The sequence below is a fragment of the Panthera leo genome, chromosome A2, assembly GCF_018350215.1.
Source record: "Panthera leo isolate Ple1 chromosome A2, P.leo_Ple1_pat1.1, whole genome shotgun sequence".
Lineage (NCBI taxonomy): Eukaryota > Metazoa > Chordata > Mammalia > Carnivora > Felidae > Panthera > Panthera leo.
Genome location: NC_056680.1, coordinates 29,815,227 through 29,833,114, shown reverse-complemented (window position 1 = coordinate 29,833,114; position 17,888 = coordinate 29,815,227). Strand labels below are relative to the sequence as shown.

At 41.4% G+C, this 17,888-nt stretch overlaps 1 protein-coding gene across 15 annotated transcripts in view; it reads left to right on the top strand.

Moving 5' to 3' along the window:
• The window catches only part of CADPS (calcium dependent secretion activator), a 481,138-nt gene that overhangs the window by 394,546 nt on the left and 68,704 nt on the right, over window positions 1-17,888 (top strand). For 12 of the 15 annotated variants that reach the window (XM_042929883.1, XM_042929886.1, XM_042929879.1 and 9 more), the window contains 4 exons: window positions 2,906-3,061; window positions 6,873-7,020; window positions 14,653-14,727; window positions 15,616-15,699. In XM_042929883.1, the coding sequence (XP_042785817.1) occupies window positions 2,906-3,061; window positions 6,873-7,020; window positions 14,653-14,727; window positions 15,616-15,699 (463 nt within the window). Of the gene's footprint in view, window positions 1-2,905; window positions 3,062-6,872; window positions 7,021-13,753; window positions 13,769-14,652; window positions 14,728-15,615; window positions 15,700-17,888 lie in introns of all 15 variants that reach the window. The other 3 variants (XM_042929885.1, XM_042929888.1, XM_042929882.1) reach the window with 1 other exon arrangement.

Sequence of the window (17,888 nt, the reverse complement as noted above, 5' to 3'; positions counted from 1 at the left end):
AAAGCATATTTCGGGTGTCAGCAAATGGCAGGATATAGTAACAGTATGTTCAGGGCTAAATGAAAACTTCTGAATGGATCAAGCCTTAGTAATGTATATGTTATGTAAAGATACTTTCCAAGGTCAAAATACAATATGGAGCATTGGGATCTAGGTAGCAAGAAGCTATCTAAATTTGAGAATGCAAGAGTCGAAAAACAGATAATTAAATTTTTTGGTAGCTGTATCATCTGTGGTCTGAGGATAGGACCATTCTTTACATTCATCCATACAAATGCCAGGAATGCATGGGGTTTGTTGTTGTTGTTTTTGTTTTTGTCTTTTTTTTTTTTTTTGGAGGCCTAGCCACCCCTTTAAAGGCAGCAGCTCAGAGGGTCAAGGTTATGCAGCCACTTCTAGCTTGGCAAGTGGCTCTCTTTTTTTTCCCTTTGCAAGAAGAAGATCCAACACCCCTAAATTCTATCTCAGAGAAATTAAAACCATGTGCATGATTTAATAAGTGAAATAGAGTTTAGTGATTCTATACCGTCCTTTGATCCTTTTCTTAGACCACAGCTAATTATAGGCCAGATAAGCTTTTTCTTGAAAGAATAAATTGGCACATTTTCAAAGGGAAGTGTTAGTATCAAAGGAATAAAAAATGATCTGAAACTGGCAGTGATGTTTTGAAATGTCGAAATCACATTTATCAAGATGGCCCTCAGCATTTTTATTTTTGCAATAATCCAGGTAGAAACTGGATGTTCAATGACCGCTCTACTTGGCTGCTTCAGAGTTGCCTAACATTTTTAAAAACCTATGTTCGTTCACAAGTTCACAATGCAATCATATGGTCAATGTGTCTGATTCTCTTTTAACGATGAACTAAGACCTCCAAAAATTTATACCTGAAAAAAAAAATCTTCTACAAAAAGTAAATCATATTCATGCTAAGATGACTCTATCAAAAGTTAGATTAGGTAGTATCTGTTAAAAATTAAAACATAAATATCTGAAAGCTTTTCTTACCTTCTTTTGTGCATGCTCCGTGGCATTGTTTCTGAAAAGATATGAATCAAGACATTGTAATAAAGCAGATAATGGTCTCCATTCAATTAATTAAGGCATGAGTGGGAACACATTTTGGTAACTGCTCAGCAATCAAAATAATCTTGGTGCTATTGCCTTAACATTAACAGTTTATCTTAAAAATAAAAAGAAAATATTCTTTTCCTCATGTCAAAACTTAATAATAAGCTCTTCAAAGAAAAAAAAAAAACCCAGAAGAATTTTTTGAAACTCTGAAACCAGATGGGTGTCAAAATGTTGTTGTAATAAATACCAATTATTGCATTCATATGTACTTAATGATTTAAAACATACAACCATGCAGTTCCAAAACGGGGTTTAGACTAGACCAAGTTGGGGTTTCTTTTTCCCAAGCATAGGATGGGGCAGGGGGAAGGCTGAACTTTCACGGAGAAACAATGCATTCCCCCACTTTTGAACAGTGCTTACGGCAGTATCTGAGTAGAAGGCGTAGATCCTCAATCGCTCACCAGGAAATGCCTGATTCTATATCTTTTCATAATTCCGGTTTCCTCCTTTGCCACCTTTCATTTTAAGGACGTGTTTCCATGTTACCTGCTCCTTCGTGTCAGATACATCTACATACTGACCTCAGACTGGTCTGTCCTTGGAAACATTACCCTGTTGGTCCAGGCCATAGGCTCCCTCTTGGCATGTTGGGAGTTTGCCCCCTCCCCACCCCACAGTAGCTGTGTATGCGTTTATGCACTAGCTATATTTCTCTCTGAAGCATTAATTCAATGCAGCTGGCATCTGTCACAATAGAAACACCCACTCTCATCTGTTTCTATAGACGATGTCAGAACAAGTGGTAATGCATGGTGTGTTGGACATTTTATAAATTACCGTGTTAGCATTAGTGGTATGCGAGGAAGGGGGGGTGGGTGGCCACCCCTCAGAGCTCCAAACGGGACTGTTACCAAAGAGAAAGCCAGCCAGAGAAGGGCAAGAGGGTGAGAGGTGGAGCATTTCCCATACACAGGCTTTCCGTGGATGCCCCAGGTAAAAGTTTCTTACACGTCATTGTACAGAAAGGAATCAAGACCAATTTCTCCATCTGTACAGGAGACTGGGTAAGGTGGTGCAACGGTAAAAGAGCTCAGGTCTTGAGCCCTAAAGCTTTGCCAATATCCCGTGTCCGCTCATCGCCCCCTCCCCCCACAACACCTCACCTCATCCTGGGGCTGTCTATGCAACAGGCTGGTCGATGATAATTGGAATAATAACCAAACTGAACAAGAATCTTGGACTCAAGGTATCCAGGTGTACTCGTCTTGATTTGAGTCACCCCAGTTTCTTTCCAGCTCTTCAAAAGAGAAAGCAGGTCCTCGCTCACCACTTTGTTAGCACTGTCCTTTTAAAACTGAAAGTCTTGTGCAATCTCCAAGAGACCTCCGCTCTGGAGGGGAGCTGGGGAAATGCATGAAACCCTGAATTTTAATAACTGCATGTTGCCATGTAGTTATTATCTGTTGAGACTTACTTCTCCCTCTGGTTCGTGGCCTTCATCTAAATCATCACATGTGTTAATGTGGTTATTAAAAGAAGGCTGATTTTTACCATACACCGTTCTCCTGGTCATGGTGGGGCAACACCTTTCCTCAGACTTCTCACTGGTCTGGAATGATTGGCCGAACAAAGCAGACTAAGTCATGTATGGTAAAACTCAAAATCTGCCGGTGGAGATTGCCCCCACCTCCACCGCCAACATGCGTCGTTTTGTATGTTGAAGCCACTGTTTGCCTTAAGCCTTCTAGCGCCTAGTCGTCTTTGTGTCAGCTTTTCCAGAACCCAAGGCCAGTGGGTGACTGTTGTTTTCTAATTTTTATCCTGCCAGTAATGGATCAGGCACTTCAGAAGATCTGTTCTGGAAACTTGATGCCCTTCAGACCTTCATTCGGGACTTGCACTGGCCCGAAGAAGAGTTTGGAAAGCACCTAGAACAACGGCTGAAGCTGATGGCAAGTGACATGATTGAATCTTGTGTCAAAAGGTAAGTCTAGTGGCTGGACAGGCTCTGCATGCCCTCTCCACTATCCTCTGACTCAGGGAATGGTAGGCGGCCACTCATTCGATTGGCCGCAATTTGGATTTTTGAGGGGAGAAGGCGATTGCTTGTCAAAGTCAGCCAGAGTGGTGGCCACCCAAGTCTAGCTCCTGTTCACCCGCCCCACATCTGTCCCAAACCCAACACAATATGGCAGCCAGTTTCTTCACTTAGCTCCCTGAGGGAAGGATGCATGTGTGTTCTTATTCTGCTCTGTATCCCTGGTATCTAGCGGCATCTGACACAAAGTATTTACTTAATAAATATTTGTTAAAGGTACAAGTGTATGTGGAAGGGGACAACTAGATGAAATAAAGAGAAGTACACGTCATTCTGGAGCCGCCATATCCAGTTCAGGTAGTGGGAATCGAATGCCTTTTAAGAAACGTGAGCAAGACCTCAGCGACATCATTCGGTCTATATACACGAACTGAGCACTTCCTGTGTGCCAACTCTTAGTTGTCCTGCCCCAAATCTAACTAGATATCCATCAGGGGCCATTTTGATTTCCTACAAATTGCCTGTTTTGTCGCTGCAGCATATAGGATTGAGGTGAGCATGCGGCACTTGAAGCTCCCAGGTAGAATGTTCTGAGAAAGTGAAGAGAAGAAAACGAGAACAATATGCATCCATTCAGCAAAAATTGTTTAGCTCCTCCTATCTGCCAGGCACCGTGCTACATTCTTGGCATACCATCAAAGAATAAGACACCACAGCCCGTCCCTCCTGGAGTATCTATATCTGTGTATCAGACACAGAGATGAAATTCCTCTGGTTTAACATCGTTATCATCACCCTGTCTGTCCCCAGACACACATCCAAGTTCCTTTTCCAGTTCATAATTGTTCCATTATTCTTCCTCTATTCAAAACAAAAAGGAGAGACCACAAGCAGCCTAGGCCACTCCAGATCCCCAGATGTTGTGTCGTTTGGCTGATGGATCAGTTGTGGGTGACGGGGGCTGGGTTTGTCTGGGAGTGATCTGAGTTTTATATCTTAGAGGAAGAAAAGAGAAGTAATAGCATCAAAACTGGGAACCACAAGGGCAAAAGAACAGCACGGTCCTAGGCACGTGAGCATCTCAGCAAGAATGAGAAAAGGAGCCACATGCTGTGGGGAGTCTGGGCAGGTGTTTGATGGCACTTCTGGAAGCGTACAGTCCTGGCGACCCCATATTTTGTGTTTTATTCTTGTCTTTGCACTCTTAGAACCAAAGGCAGACCTACTGTTCAAACCCAAGGTCAAAATGTTTCCTGAGAATTTCAAATTCTGCCATTTCCTACATGGCCTCTATCGGTTTTAGGAAGAGCAACTCCTTTCGTGTGGCCAAAGCATTCCGCCAAAACCTTCTTGTGGGGCAGTTCCCCTGTGGTGAAAAATTCTCTCCTGATCTGTACTCAGGGCTACGGCACATTAGAATGAACACTTACCCACGTCCGGTCTGTGCACACGATTGTACAGAAAGATGTGCGCACCCTTCTGAGAAGCCAGTCTTTGGAGTAGGGTAGGGAGACCACAGGAAGATATGTGGATGTGAAAGATAGACAGTGACTCCATCTTAACCCTTACTGCAAATCTCTGGGGAACAGCCACCCCAAGGAGTGTGGAGCACTCACAGGCAGGGAGTCTATCTGATTCTCTCTGAGCTCCTGGCCCTCCGGGTCCCAGCATCATGTTTGGTACATAGCTGTGAAGTAACCTTTCGTTAACAAAAGTTAGTCAACTGCACCTGCACATTGGCGATGGATGCTTAAATTTCTGGATGTCCCTTCCAACTAAGGCCCCAGACAAAAGCAGACAACTGCAAATGTAAGTGCAAATATCACCCCCCAACCTCCAGATGCAGAGGGTAAAATACGAAAAAGTCCTTGGATATTTGAAGACATAGAATCTACATGAGTAGAGCCTAGATCTTTGGCTTTCTTTCCTCTTTGGGACAGAATCGATGGCCCTCGTTCTAGAAGGACATCAACATAAGGACATGATTTCATAGATGCAAATATGCGACATCCAAAAGTTTCAATCAGGCGCTCTTCATTTCCAAGTTTCTAAGAAGTTTAAATCATTCATTCGATGGGCGTGACAGAGCCTGCAGTGTAGTCTATATCAGATACCGTATTTCACCAACACATTGCCCCCTAACCCTGCCCTCAAGGAGAATCACATAGATTCAGTGACTGCACCGTCCCTGGCACGTTGCTCTATGGAGCCCCGTAAGTCACATTAACTTTGCCTCTGGCTTCCCCCTTTGCACAGCCCCACCCTCCCAGGGCCGTGCACAGTTCTCCTGTGGAAACAGAAGCCGGTGACTTCCTTGTAAGGGAGCGATTTAGCACTTCCCCTTCTCAAATTGGGCCGGAACTGGCATGCAGGCCTCAGATCAGCACAGGGACCTGTCCAGCTCAGTCCCCATCAGACATCCTTTTCACAAAACCAGAAAAGGATGTATTTTCAGCGTAGCTTAAAATGATCATCATGATTAGAAAGCTACTTCAGTGCACCGAGCCTTTAGGAGCCAAGATACATTTATCTTTAACATGATCATATAATATATAGGAGTGTTTTAAGGTTTTTTTTTTTTAAGTTTTTTTTTCTTAAGAACTAGGCTTCCAACCTTAGAAATTATACTTGGCTTCCCTGCATGCACTCAGGGTGTGTTAGCAAGCTGGCATCCTTTCCCGAGCTAACTAGCTGTGTGGTCCTCCTATGCACTGTTAGAAAACTGCTACAAATACCTCCTAAAGCAATGCTTTCCTGGTGGCTGCATGATCTCCAGAACCTGACCGTGAACAATACTGAAAAGACACATTGGACGAAAGGAGCTTTAATAAAACCACTTACTAGCCAGGCGCTTTTCTTTCAAGACGTGTGATGATGTGACCCACTTCTCTAAAACCTTTTACAATATAACTGGTCCCCTTTACAATGCTGATACCAAGGATTAAATCTCACACCTGTATTACCAGCTGGCCACGGCAGACTAGGTTTTTCCTGTGAGCAGTAAGCACATTGCTGGGATCAGAATTTGACCTATGTCAAAATTATGTCACTCTAAGCTTTTACCATTACACAATTATTGAATTGGTAAGTATATTATGCCATTTTCACTTGTAAAAAATATATACTCATACTGCAGAATAATAGACATTGCAAACAAATATACTGGAAGTCCCCTGATATCACTCCTTCTAATTGAACTTTCCTCCCCAAAGTTACCTATCTTATTTTTTTAGTCCTTAAAGCCATATAATAATTGGATTTTTTTTTTACTTCAGTCTCTTTCAAAACCAAAAGAAAAAAAAAAACACCAAATGTCATTTAAGATTTTTCCCCCACCATGAGATTTTGAAGATTAGAAGCTGCTTTTTTGTTTTTTGTTTTTTTAATGAAGTGATTCAAGGTAGGCAGTTGCCAATGTGAGAGAAGTTACATATGCTATAATGCTATAATTGGGTTTTTGTTCATTCATTCATTCTCCTGCAATTAGGGTTCTCCATAGCATGTAAACTATAGACAGAAATACCCTGAGCTACAGGTGTTCCGTGTTCTGCCGAGAAAGGAAGGGTTTACGTGGCTGTCTCCGTGAATAGGCCTTCCTTAGTTGGGAAAGTCATTTTTAAAAGAACACATGTGAAGTCATTGTCGATTGAAACTGATTACAGCCTTCAATTTTCTTTTTCACTGACCTCTCAGAAAATGTCTCCTCCACCTGCCGCCACGAATGCTGAATTGGTCTTTTCCTACTTTGTTTTAATAGAACCAGGATTGCATTTGAAGTTAAGCTGCAAAAAACCAGTCGATCAACAGATTTTCGAGTCCCACAGTCAATATGCACCATGTTTAATGTTATGGTTGATGCCAAAGCTCAATCAACAAAACTTTGCAGCATGGAAATGGGCCAAGAGGTAAAAAAAAAAAAAAAAAAAAAAAAAAAAAAAATACACATTTTCCCCCCTCCATTGATCATGTAAAAGAAAACTTCACAAATTCCTTCCATCTATACCAGTGTGCTAGTTTCAGAAATATTCTCTAACATTTGCGGATTAAGCTACAGATGAATGTGTGGTATCTGTTTGTTAAGTCAATTTCTAAGGCACGTGCTAATAAGAATGCCAGTCACTTGGAAGTGATTCTTGGCTGGAGTTGGAGTGGCCGTAAAGTTCCTTTAAGTCACGTGATGTGGGATGACCTTATTTATTAAGCTGGTATCTCCAATAGATCTGTTTGCCAGAGTGTAAGTCATTTTCACATTTGAAGTGCATTTTATCACTTGGAACATCTGGTCAGCAGGAGAGCTCGCTTCCTTGCATCAAGCAACTTCCAGGATATATAATGTTATTTCACCCTGCTACCCCAACCCCAGCCAGCAGGTTCTGAATTTTTAAGAAATGACAGACTTTCCAGTTTCCTTAGATTGAGCTGATTGTGACCAAAAGGTTAGTCCTTGCTAAGTTTCCAATTCCAAAGTGGTATTTAAAATGTAAAGGAGAAAGAAGCAGCTACTTGGGCTTGATTAAAGACTATCATGATCATTTTTCTCCGATGGCCTCAAGCCAGATAGATATTCATATACCAATTTAGAATTAATTCAGAAACATTTCTGGCAACTCTCATGTTGTTGCCAATTGGCATAAATTGCTCCTAAATCAGATCTTTCGATACCAGCCTTACATGCTCAGAATTCTTACTAAATTATATTTGCTCCTTATTCGTTATTTATTTTCTCTTTCGGCACCTTCCATTTTTAAACGTGGGTTGGTGATATTCTCTTCCTGGCAAAATCATCTCCAACCTTCTTTCCCCACAAATCAGCTTCCTTAGCCACCCCTGTTAACTTTTGCTCCCAACTGACTTCCTTTTGAGGGACATTTCTTCGGGGGTTATGTTCTAGGCACTGGGGGCAAATGCAGTGGTTCTCAAAATTTCAGTGGGCATCAGACTCATTGAGAGAGCTTCTTAAAACCCAGATGGTTGGGTCTCACCCCAAGAGTTTCCGATAGGTCTGGAGTGTGACCCAAGAATTTGCATTTCTAACCAATTCCCCAGTGATGCTGATGCTGCTGGCTGGTCTGGAGACCACAGTTTGAGAGTCGTTGGTCTGGAGGCTTGGATCCAAGAAGGAGTTAGGATTAGGGGTCACACGTGAAGGACAGCCTCCTGAGGAAGGCTTGGGTTAGGCTCGTTAAGTCACTCAGCCTGTCTGAACTTCAGTTTTCTCATCTGTAAAATGATGGCCCTATTCTAATTTATTTCAGGCTATTTTGAGCTGCAGAATCGGTTCTTCAAACCTTACCAAAAAGGCCAGCATGTGAAACAAATAAGATTAGGGCTGCTCTGGATAAAGCAGAGGGCAGGGGGTCAAAGAAGAGGGTCCTCGTGCTCAAACTACCGGCTTCCTTTCCACCTCTGCATTTCTTTGCTGCCCACCTGAATTCTCTTAGGCTTCACGGATCCCACTTGAAAAACCCTGCTTTTGGTGATTTCTCATGTTCATTCAGATCCCTTTGAGTTCAAACTTTCCAAAATTCTGTCCCTCATGAATTTTTCTCCCCTTGAGCTCCTTTTCTGAAAATTGAGATGTAATTCACATGCCATAAATTTCAGCCTTTTAAAGTATACAATTCAATAGTTTTTAGTATATTCACAAAGCTATGCAATCATAACAACTATCAGTTTTAGGACTCTTCCTTCACCCAAAAAGACACCTGACTTATTAATAATAGTTGCCCAACCCTCCCTCCCCAGCCCTGGGTAACCACCACTCTACTTTGTGTCTCTAAGACTTGCCTATTCTGAGCATTTCATATAAATGGAATCTCATGTGGCCTTTTGTGACCGGTTTCTTTCGTAGGACATTGTGTTTTCAAGACTCATGTTGTTGCAGGCATCAGCACTTTGTTCCTTTTTATACTGAATAATGTTTTATTACTTGGTTATGCCACATTATATCTACCAATTCATCAGTTGATAGGCTTTTGAGTTGTTTCTGCTTTTTAGCTACTACAACACTGCCATGAACATTCAATGTACAAGTTTTCATGTGGACCTATGATTTCAATGGTCTTGAATATCTACCTAGAATTGAGATTCCTGGGTCATGTGGTCTGTCTTATTATAGCCATCCTAGTGTGTGTGCAGTGGTATCTCACTGTGGTTTTGATTTGCAGTGATGTTGGTGATACTTTTATGTGCCTACTGACCGTTTGTGTATCTCCTTTGAAGAAATATCTGTTCAAATCCTTTGCCCATTTAAAAAATTAAATTCTTTTTATTGTTTAGTTGCTAGAGTTCTTTATGTATTGTGGACGCTAGACCATTATCGTACATAGGATTTGCAACTCTTTTCTCTGGTTCTGCCAATTGCCTTTTTCACATTCTTGGTAGTATCCTTTAAAACACAGTAGTTTTGTTTTTGTTTTGTTTTGTTTTAAGTTTGATGGAGTCCCATTTATCTCTTTCCCCTTGGAGCTTCCTGAGATGTCCATTTCAACTGAGTTTCACAAGGACGACACCATTCCAGGATGAGAAGGGTTGTTGCACTAGACTGGCCTCCTTTTCCCTCAGCAGCTCTTATGACTTCAGATCAACTCAGTTGTGGCCACATGTAAAGAACTGCACATACCTGGCCAGATGCTAAGTAATCCTTCCAAATAAGCCAAGTCACTCTGAGCTTATCTCCTTTTTTTTTTTTTTGAACTGGGGCTTGGAGACAGTAGTGTATGTTGGAGGGCAGGGGTTGTTGTCACAGGCTCCACTGAAAATTTGTTGAAATTTATGGAACCAATTCCCAGGGGAAAAAATACTTTCACACAATTTCACATTTCAGGGGGCATGACGACCTTGTTAGGTCTAACCGTAGACCCCAGTTGGAGATATATGATAAAAAATAGCAAGTAGGTTTTGTCACAAGGGGACCCTGTTCTTACCATTACCACTAATCACTTCTGTGCTACAGTAAAATGACCTTGGCTTAACCTTGGAGTCTTGGTTTTCTTGAAGAACAAGTTGTCCGGTGGCTTAATAAGTACATCTTATGGGTGCTATACGTTAGCTGCCAAACTCTGTGACCTTGATCAAGTCCCTTACTGTTACAACCTAACTGTCATCATTTATCAAATGAAAGATATAGCATGCAACCCACAGCCTTTGAGAGATATGTAGCTCGTAAAAGCTGAGAATAAAGCTCCCTAATTTCTGGATGTCAGATTAGAACGTTGTCTGGGATAAGCTCAAACAGTAACATTTTTGAGGTTAAACAGCAGCACCTACTTCTTCCGGGATAGTATTCTATTTGATAAAGTAGAAAACACATCATGTATCCCTTTCAAACAATTCAACATTCTTTTTTTATGAAAACAATAACTGAGGCTGGTTAACACTTCCTATTTTTTCTGAACCCCCACATCCCCCCCTCCAAGACCAAATGATCTTTATTAAGGGCTCATCCAATACTGCATTCTAGTCTCTGGCTCTTATCCTAAGACTCAGTTTCCCAGACCATTCTAGAGAGACCTGCTATGCCATTTCTCCTTAGTATAATTGAATCAGAGGCACCTAAGTGACCAGCTCATGGGACTAGAGGGCTCTGCTGACCTTAGAATACCAAATGACCGAGAATAGTGTGAACGAAGCCAGATACCATTTTCAGTATATCTATACTTCCTCTGAGAGACCTTGCCTGTGACCTTGAGTAGAACTTCAATGGGAAGTCTCATGCAAATAGCCTCTCCTTAATTTTTCTCACTTTGCAGGATTGGGATATTCATCTCCAAAGTCACCGGAATTATAAAAATGATATTGGCCAAAGATGACTGGAAATTGGGAGAACAGACAGAAAGTTCAATGTTTTTGTGTAGTTTTCACTTTGTGAGTTTGGGATATTAAGCTCACATTCCAGATCTAGTTATAATACCTGCTTCCACCTGTATTCCAACTCCCTCAAAGTGTTTTAGACTAGTGACTTGGCCAGGTGATACAGTATCCTCCAATTTTAAGATCACTTCCTTAATTTCATCACCAGGGTAAAGTCTCATCTAAAAACAGCTGTTGAAGCATTTGTTAACCATACTTTTCCATCTTAAATATTTATTTTTTCATTAAAATTTTCAAAGCACCAGTAGAAAGGAAATTGTGTATTAAATAGTTTCTCACTTGGTCTAGTGTGTTTTCATCTCATTTCCAAGGTCAGATGGTCTTAACAGAAAGACAACATACACACAATCTGTTCCATGACAAGGCAAAATGTGCAGTACAGGAAGTCAAGTGGAATGATTTTTACAAAGTGATTGTGAATTTGCAGCAGCCTAGCTCATCAGAAGCAGAAGTGAACTCCAAACTTTCCATTACCATTGAAGATTAGTGGTTCCCTTGGTATTATCATGATCTAGTGCCCCAGAATATAACTTATGGGTATTATCATTATTATTATTACTAGGGTAAAGCCAATCCAATGATGCCAGGAGAGGGAACTGGAAAGTGCAAAAATAGGAAGGATCCCTCTTTGTACCCATATTGGGATGAAGACTTCAAGAGACTTTGTGACAAGATAATCTTATTGTGGGGATGGTAATTAAAAGATGCCCCAGTGGTATTTATTCCCCTTCACGGAGCTTCACATCTGCGTGGAACAGATAATCTCCCCAGAAAGAGCAGGATGAAGTGCTCACTATTGCCCTGGAAAAGCTGGTTAATCAATAAGTTTGGGGAGAATTTGGTAAAAAGAAATGCGTGCATTTTGTACTTACTTGTATAAAAATGGGGACTGCTTTGATATCCAGCCCTTTAGTGCATGTTAAGCAGAGCGGATATGACCCTGGTGGACTATCTTTCCCAAACTAAGTTTTGTTTATTTATCAAAACAACCTTTTCATAACGGGGGGGGGGGGAACGTAGACAGGAGTAACGATAACAGTATTTGTACAGAGTGAAGGGGAGAGACAGTGGAATTCTCTGCAGGGAGGTCAGGGCAAGTTTGTCATGGAAAAATTGAAGGCGAGAGGAGGTTCCAAACACCCACCATGTCTCCATATACTTTAGTGTGGACTCCTTCCAGAATGAAAAGGTTTGAGGTTCCCCCACCTGTGAAGAGAAAGCGTATTTGCTTTTCAAGAAAAAAAAATGGCATTACTAACACCTCAGACCATGAGCCTGTATCTCTCCCGGTACATGGTCTCTGCTCACCATGTCAGCCAAGTGTTCCAAGAGAACGTTTCTATTCTCAGTGACGTTCTTTGCTGGGTTAGAAGCCCCCCGCTTCATAGTTCAGATTGTATTATTTTGCCTACAACTTGCTTTTCTGAGTTAGTTAAATCTCATAATTAATAAACGTGGATCACTTATAGTAATCCAAAGAAAATCAAGCAGAGTGAGACAGTCACATGAGGAGGAAAGTAAGCATGTGATACTGGATCTTATCTCAAGACCTAAAAATGAATTTGGAGCCCTGTCAATATTCCTGAATTCTTTTGCTCTGACATCTTTCTTTGTGTTTCTAGCACAGAATTCTGCAGATAGTTTTTTGCATTCAGCTTCAGGTTTATGCCACTTACTAGTAAATCCCTTCATGAAGCTAGCGGGAGAGCCAGCGTGGGTCCTGATTTCATCAGGGCTGTGCAACATGGACCCTTTTTGCTTTATTGTTTTTCCTCTAATCAGCTGAAAGGGAATGAAAATGAGAGAGTTGAGCAATAAGGACCATATCTCCCTACCTTGGCCTCTACTTTATGAAATTGAACAAATAGTATTGGAGTTGCAATCATAGTTATGACATGTTTTCACAGCTTAGACCCTCACTTGACCTTCAAAATAGATCTCTGAGGGGCACCTTGGTGGCTCTGTCAGTTGAGCATCTGACTTCAGCCCAGGTCATGATCTCACTGTCCCGAGTTCAAGCCCCGAGTTGGACTCTGTGCTATCAGCACAGAGCCTGGAGCCTGTTTCTGATTCTGTGTCTTCCTCTCCGTATCTGCCACTCTCCCGTTCATGCTCTGTCTCTCTCTCTCTCTGTCTCTCTCTGTCTCTCTCTGTCTCTCTCTGTCTCTCTCTCTCTCTCTCTCTCTCACACACACACACACACACACACACAAATAAATAAACATTAAAAAAATAGATCTCTGAATCTGAGAGCAGAACTGCCAGGAAATGTCTTTTAAATAATAATAATAAATAATAAATAAAAGAACAGACCTGCTAAATATCTTTAAACAGGGTTTGCTTCATTCTCTTTCCAAGATCAGTGTCCGTACTTGATTCTCCTTCTACCCCCCACATGGGCTGCGACCAGTTAGTGGTATTAATCTGTTCTTTTACAGATGAGGAAACTGAACTACATTTTCTTAGGCTACGTGATTTCCCAACTTTGCACTGGGACTTTATCTAGGTCTTCCAATTACAAACAAAATTCCCCTGTGACTTTTAATGAACTAACTGAATTCATATCCCTTCACTCACTTTCATTAATTCTGATTGCCAGTTATCAGAATATCAAACCACGTTCCCGTGGCTTATTATTTCTGTATGTTTTCATAGCTTTTTGAATGGTTTGCTTAATTTTCATTTTCTCATGTGTCCTTTTGTCCTAATCTTTATTTGCACTGTTCCTTTTTTTTTTCTATTCCTAATTAATCATCCTTCTGAAAGTTTGCTAAAGAGTGGGTAAGTGCATTTTCCTTTCCAAATAGCAGTGCTTTGCATTGTTATTTTTTATTAAGGAATATGGAATAATTCGAATGGATACTAAAATGATCTAATAAATGTCAAGGAACTGGCATACAGTATTTTCTGTTGAAATCGCTTTTCCTTTTTTCCTGGCATTTACAGCAGATTTTTGTTTGTGTGGGGGTTTGTTTTCACATTACTATTTAAATTTAATCGACAGCGGCCGTTAGAGAAATTGAAAAACTTAACAGGAGTCTTAGCAGAGGCTCTAAACCTGGATCTCTGTATCCATGAATGGAGAAAATGAGTGGCTGTCACAAGGGCTCAGAAAAAAAAAACCAAACAAACAAAAAACAAAACAAAAAACGTTGCCTCCACACTGAGTCAATATCTAGAGAACCAGCGGGCTCTGAGGTGTTAACCCCAAGTATCAGAGGGTTTTAGAACAGTTTTTGCGAAATCCATCACAGTGTCTTGGTCAAATTCTGAGTCACATCCCCCGGCAGTTTTCCAAAGATAACTTTTCATCCCCTGTAAATTGTTGTGCTATCTTATTTTGTAAGTTCCAGATCAATACACTGCTAGGCCATGAAGCCATTCCATGCGTGCTGTCTGTAATCGTGTGTATGTATCTACACATATCAAAGCCATCCAAAGCCTTGGGTGAGCAACCATGTGGCTGGTAATTTTTTTTAAGAGCTTCAGATCTCTCTTCATCAAAGACCTGAAGTCAGAATCTTACGGCTGCGTCTGGGGCTATGGAAATGAACTGGGTCTACGGGCCAGGCTTGCTTTATAAATTGTGTTGTCTAAAAATTACTGACGGATGCAATGCCCTCACCTCCCAAACATGCTAATATTTGTCTTTCTGTGTTCCTCAGCATCAATACCATTCAAAAATAGATGAACTAATTGAAGAAGCTGTTAAAGAAATGATAACACTCTTGGTTGCAAAGGTAACCTTCAGCTTCAGGTGAAATGTTTCATTGCGAACATTGCTTTGTTAGATCTGCATTCCCATTAAAATGTAACACGTTAAAAAGTTCAGCTGGATACTTGTGTTTCTCAGGAAACAAGATCGTACATCACCCAGGCTCAAGTCAAAATGATTTTTTCTGATGATTGCAAGCCGCGTGAAGATGAATTGATGAAGTGGCGTGTGTTAACTTAATAAGAAATTGTCCCCCGACTAGGTTATAGGAAAAGTGTTTGTTTTGTTTTGCAGCGCTGACAAAGTTAGATTTTAAATACAGAAAGTTAAACGGTAATAAGGAATTCTGCCATCCTGAAAACCCCCTTTTCCCTCGTTTCTCATGCAGTGAGAGTCATAATAAAACATAAAAGTCAGATAAAGCTATTTCAGTCACCCTCATGAATTATAGAATTTTAACTAAGTAATGCTGAATGGGAAGACATTTATATTTGCCAGTGCTAAACTTCTGTTTCCCCCAAATTACTGATAAAATACAAATAAAAATAGATTGGATTAAATGTAGTGCTAATATGTAACGTAAAAACTGCTTTGCGCAGTTTTGGATTTTGAAAAGTGCATTTAATATTATCGCATGCTGTATGCAACTCAATAATATTTTGTCACTTTGTACTTCTGTAACACTCTGTATTTGCAATCACATAATAATGAAGAGAAAGCCGGATAAGTCAAATATTTCTCTGTGAAAGCAATCTATTCCTCTCCCCAAAAGTGGGAATCAAATAATATTTTAGAACGCAAAAGCAAGTGAGGTCATTGCTAGTCTCTGGCTGGTTGGGAATGTTGCTCCTTAGTGTGAACAGTTAGAGTTTGAAATAATATATATATATCTATTTTTTTGCTGTTTTACTAGTTCGTTACTATCTTGGAAGGAGTACTGGCAAAATTATCCAGATATGACGAAGGGACTTTGTTTTCTTCTTTTTTGTCATTTACCGTAAGTAAAGAGCTTCTTCCTTGCCTGGTTTTTGTTTTAGTGTGGGTTTGGGTTTTGGTTTAGGGGAGGGGTGTCGATGTGTCATTTTGGTGTCGGTTTGTGTGTGCATGTGAATTAAGGTCAGCTACCAATATAACATGACAATAAGCAGGATCCTTTCATAACTGCAGGTAATCCAAAATCATTTCTTTCACTTGAGAATGCACAATATGTATGTATGTATATGCATGTACACACACATACACATACGTCTCCATATGTATACATCCAAAAGAGAGTTGCCGGCCTGAGCCCGAGTTAGTTATCTCAGGAAAATCACTTAATGTTTCTGGGTCACCACTTGCCCGTCTGTAAAATTTAAACGTTGCAAATAGAGACCTACAGGTCAGACAGAGCTTTCGAATACGTCTTATTTGGTCCTCACTGGGTCAGGTACACTTTTCCTAACTGAATTAGTTGCCTATATTTACAACGCAGGAGGATTCACAGCGATGTCCATCTTCCAGGCTTTCTTTGTAAAAGGGACAGTTAACAGCTCTGAGCATCTCAGACCAGTGGTCTGCTGGCCACCGCGGGCCCCATTGACCAGACAGTCGTTTGCCAGTTTCCTGTAGCACCTGGCTGTTTCGCTCATTTGTGTACCTGCCTGGGCTTGGGAACACTGGAGTGTTCCCAACCTCCAGAGGTTCCCAACCTCTGAAGCACATGACTGGGTCCGTACAGATTGTGAGGGGCTCTAATTCTGCGCCAGGATCGGGCATGGGCATAGAAGTGAGTTTGGCTGTGGGCGGAAGCCAGCCTCATTCTCTGCAGGTCAATGACCAATGGAGATGGTCACCGTAAAGGGGCTGCTTTGGGGGCCTTGTTCTCCCACCTTCTGTGCTCGGTGGCGATGACAACTGTATCTTTTCTTGACGTTTCTGATAGCTGGGTTTTTGCTCGCTCTGAGGCCAGCTGTTTTCCTCTGACATAAGAAAGGCAATCAATTTAAGACCTACTATCCCTGCGTCTTTAAAACAGCATTAATGTATGAAGAATCTCCTAGAAAGGCATTGAATGCCAAGACGAGGCCCAGCACGGGGTAGGAGGTAGCATATGATCATCATCTTTGGGATCTGGCAGAATCGGCTTCAAATCCTGTTGCCAGGATTAACCAGCTATGTGATCTTGAGTAGCTGTCTCATCCTCTCCGAGTCTCAGTTGTGCTTTGGGTTTGCTTTTGGCCTTGGGGAGGGGCACTATTATATAATTTTGGTGTTGGTGTTGGCATATGTGTGTTAATTATGGCCAACTACCATGAGGTATGAGAGTGAGGAGTGGATAACATCTGCTGGGATGAGCTGTTGGGGAGATAATAATGTAAGTGAAGAGTCTAGCATAGTCCTAGCACGAAGTAAGTTCTCAACAAATGGGGGCTACTTTTAATAAAAGATGATAAAACATGATTATTATACAGTGGAAACAAACACGCACACAAGTTCTTCCTAAATATGCCTTACATTGGTATTTCCCGCGCATTAGATTTTCTGGGAATTAAGGGACAGGTAGACAGAAGACATTTAAAATAATTCTAGATAGTATCCATGTATCCACATATCCAGGATATTTTACTTAGCAGCTCTCAACTTCCCACGTGTAAGGAATGAACTCAACCCCAGAAGTGTGGTGGCCCCAGTTCCCAGAATCTAGTGGTAACGGTGGGGCGGGCCAGAGGATGGTAACAACAGGAAATCTACCCAATATCACTCCGTAGAACCACCCACAATGTGTCACAGCTGAAAGGATACCTATCCGGCCACTCCTTTGACAAACAAACAACAGCAACAACAAAAACAAGGCCCAGAGAGGGGAAGTAATTTGCCTAAGGTCACACAGCGATGGGCAGAGTGGAGACAGGGATCCAGGTCTTCTGCCAGCTCCCCCCGTGCCCCCCCCACCCCCCACCATTGAAGAACTTCCTGGAGAGAGTGGGATTCAGCTGGCAGTTGCCTTAGCACTGGAAGGCAGATGGGCAGATGAGTGGGAAATATTCGATAATCTTTCATCCCTCAGTGAAGTCATGGAAATGGTGGAAAGAGGCAGAATTCTTCTGGAAAACATTCCCCTGACACCCACAAAAGCTTTCACTTTCTTTGAGTCTTCATTTCGAGCAAGTGTTTTTACCGCCCTGGACTCGAACCAGTGCAAAC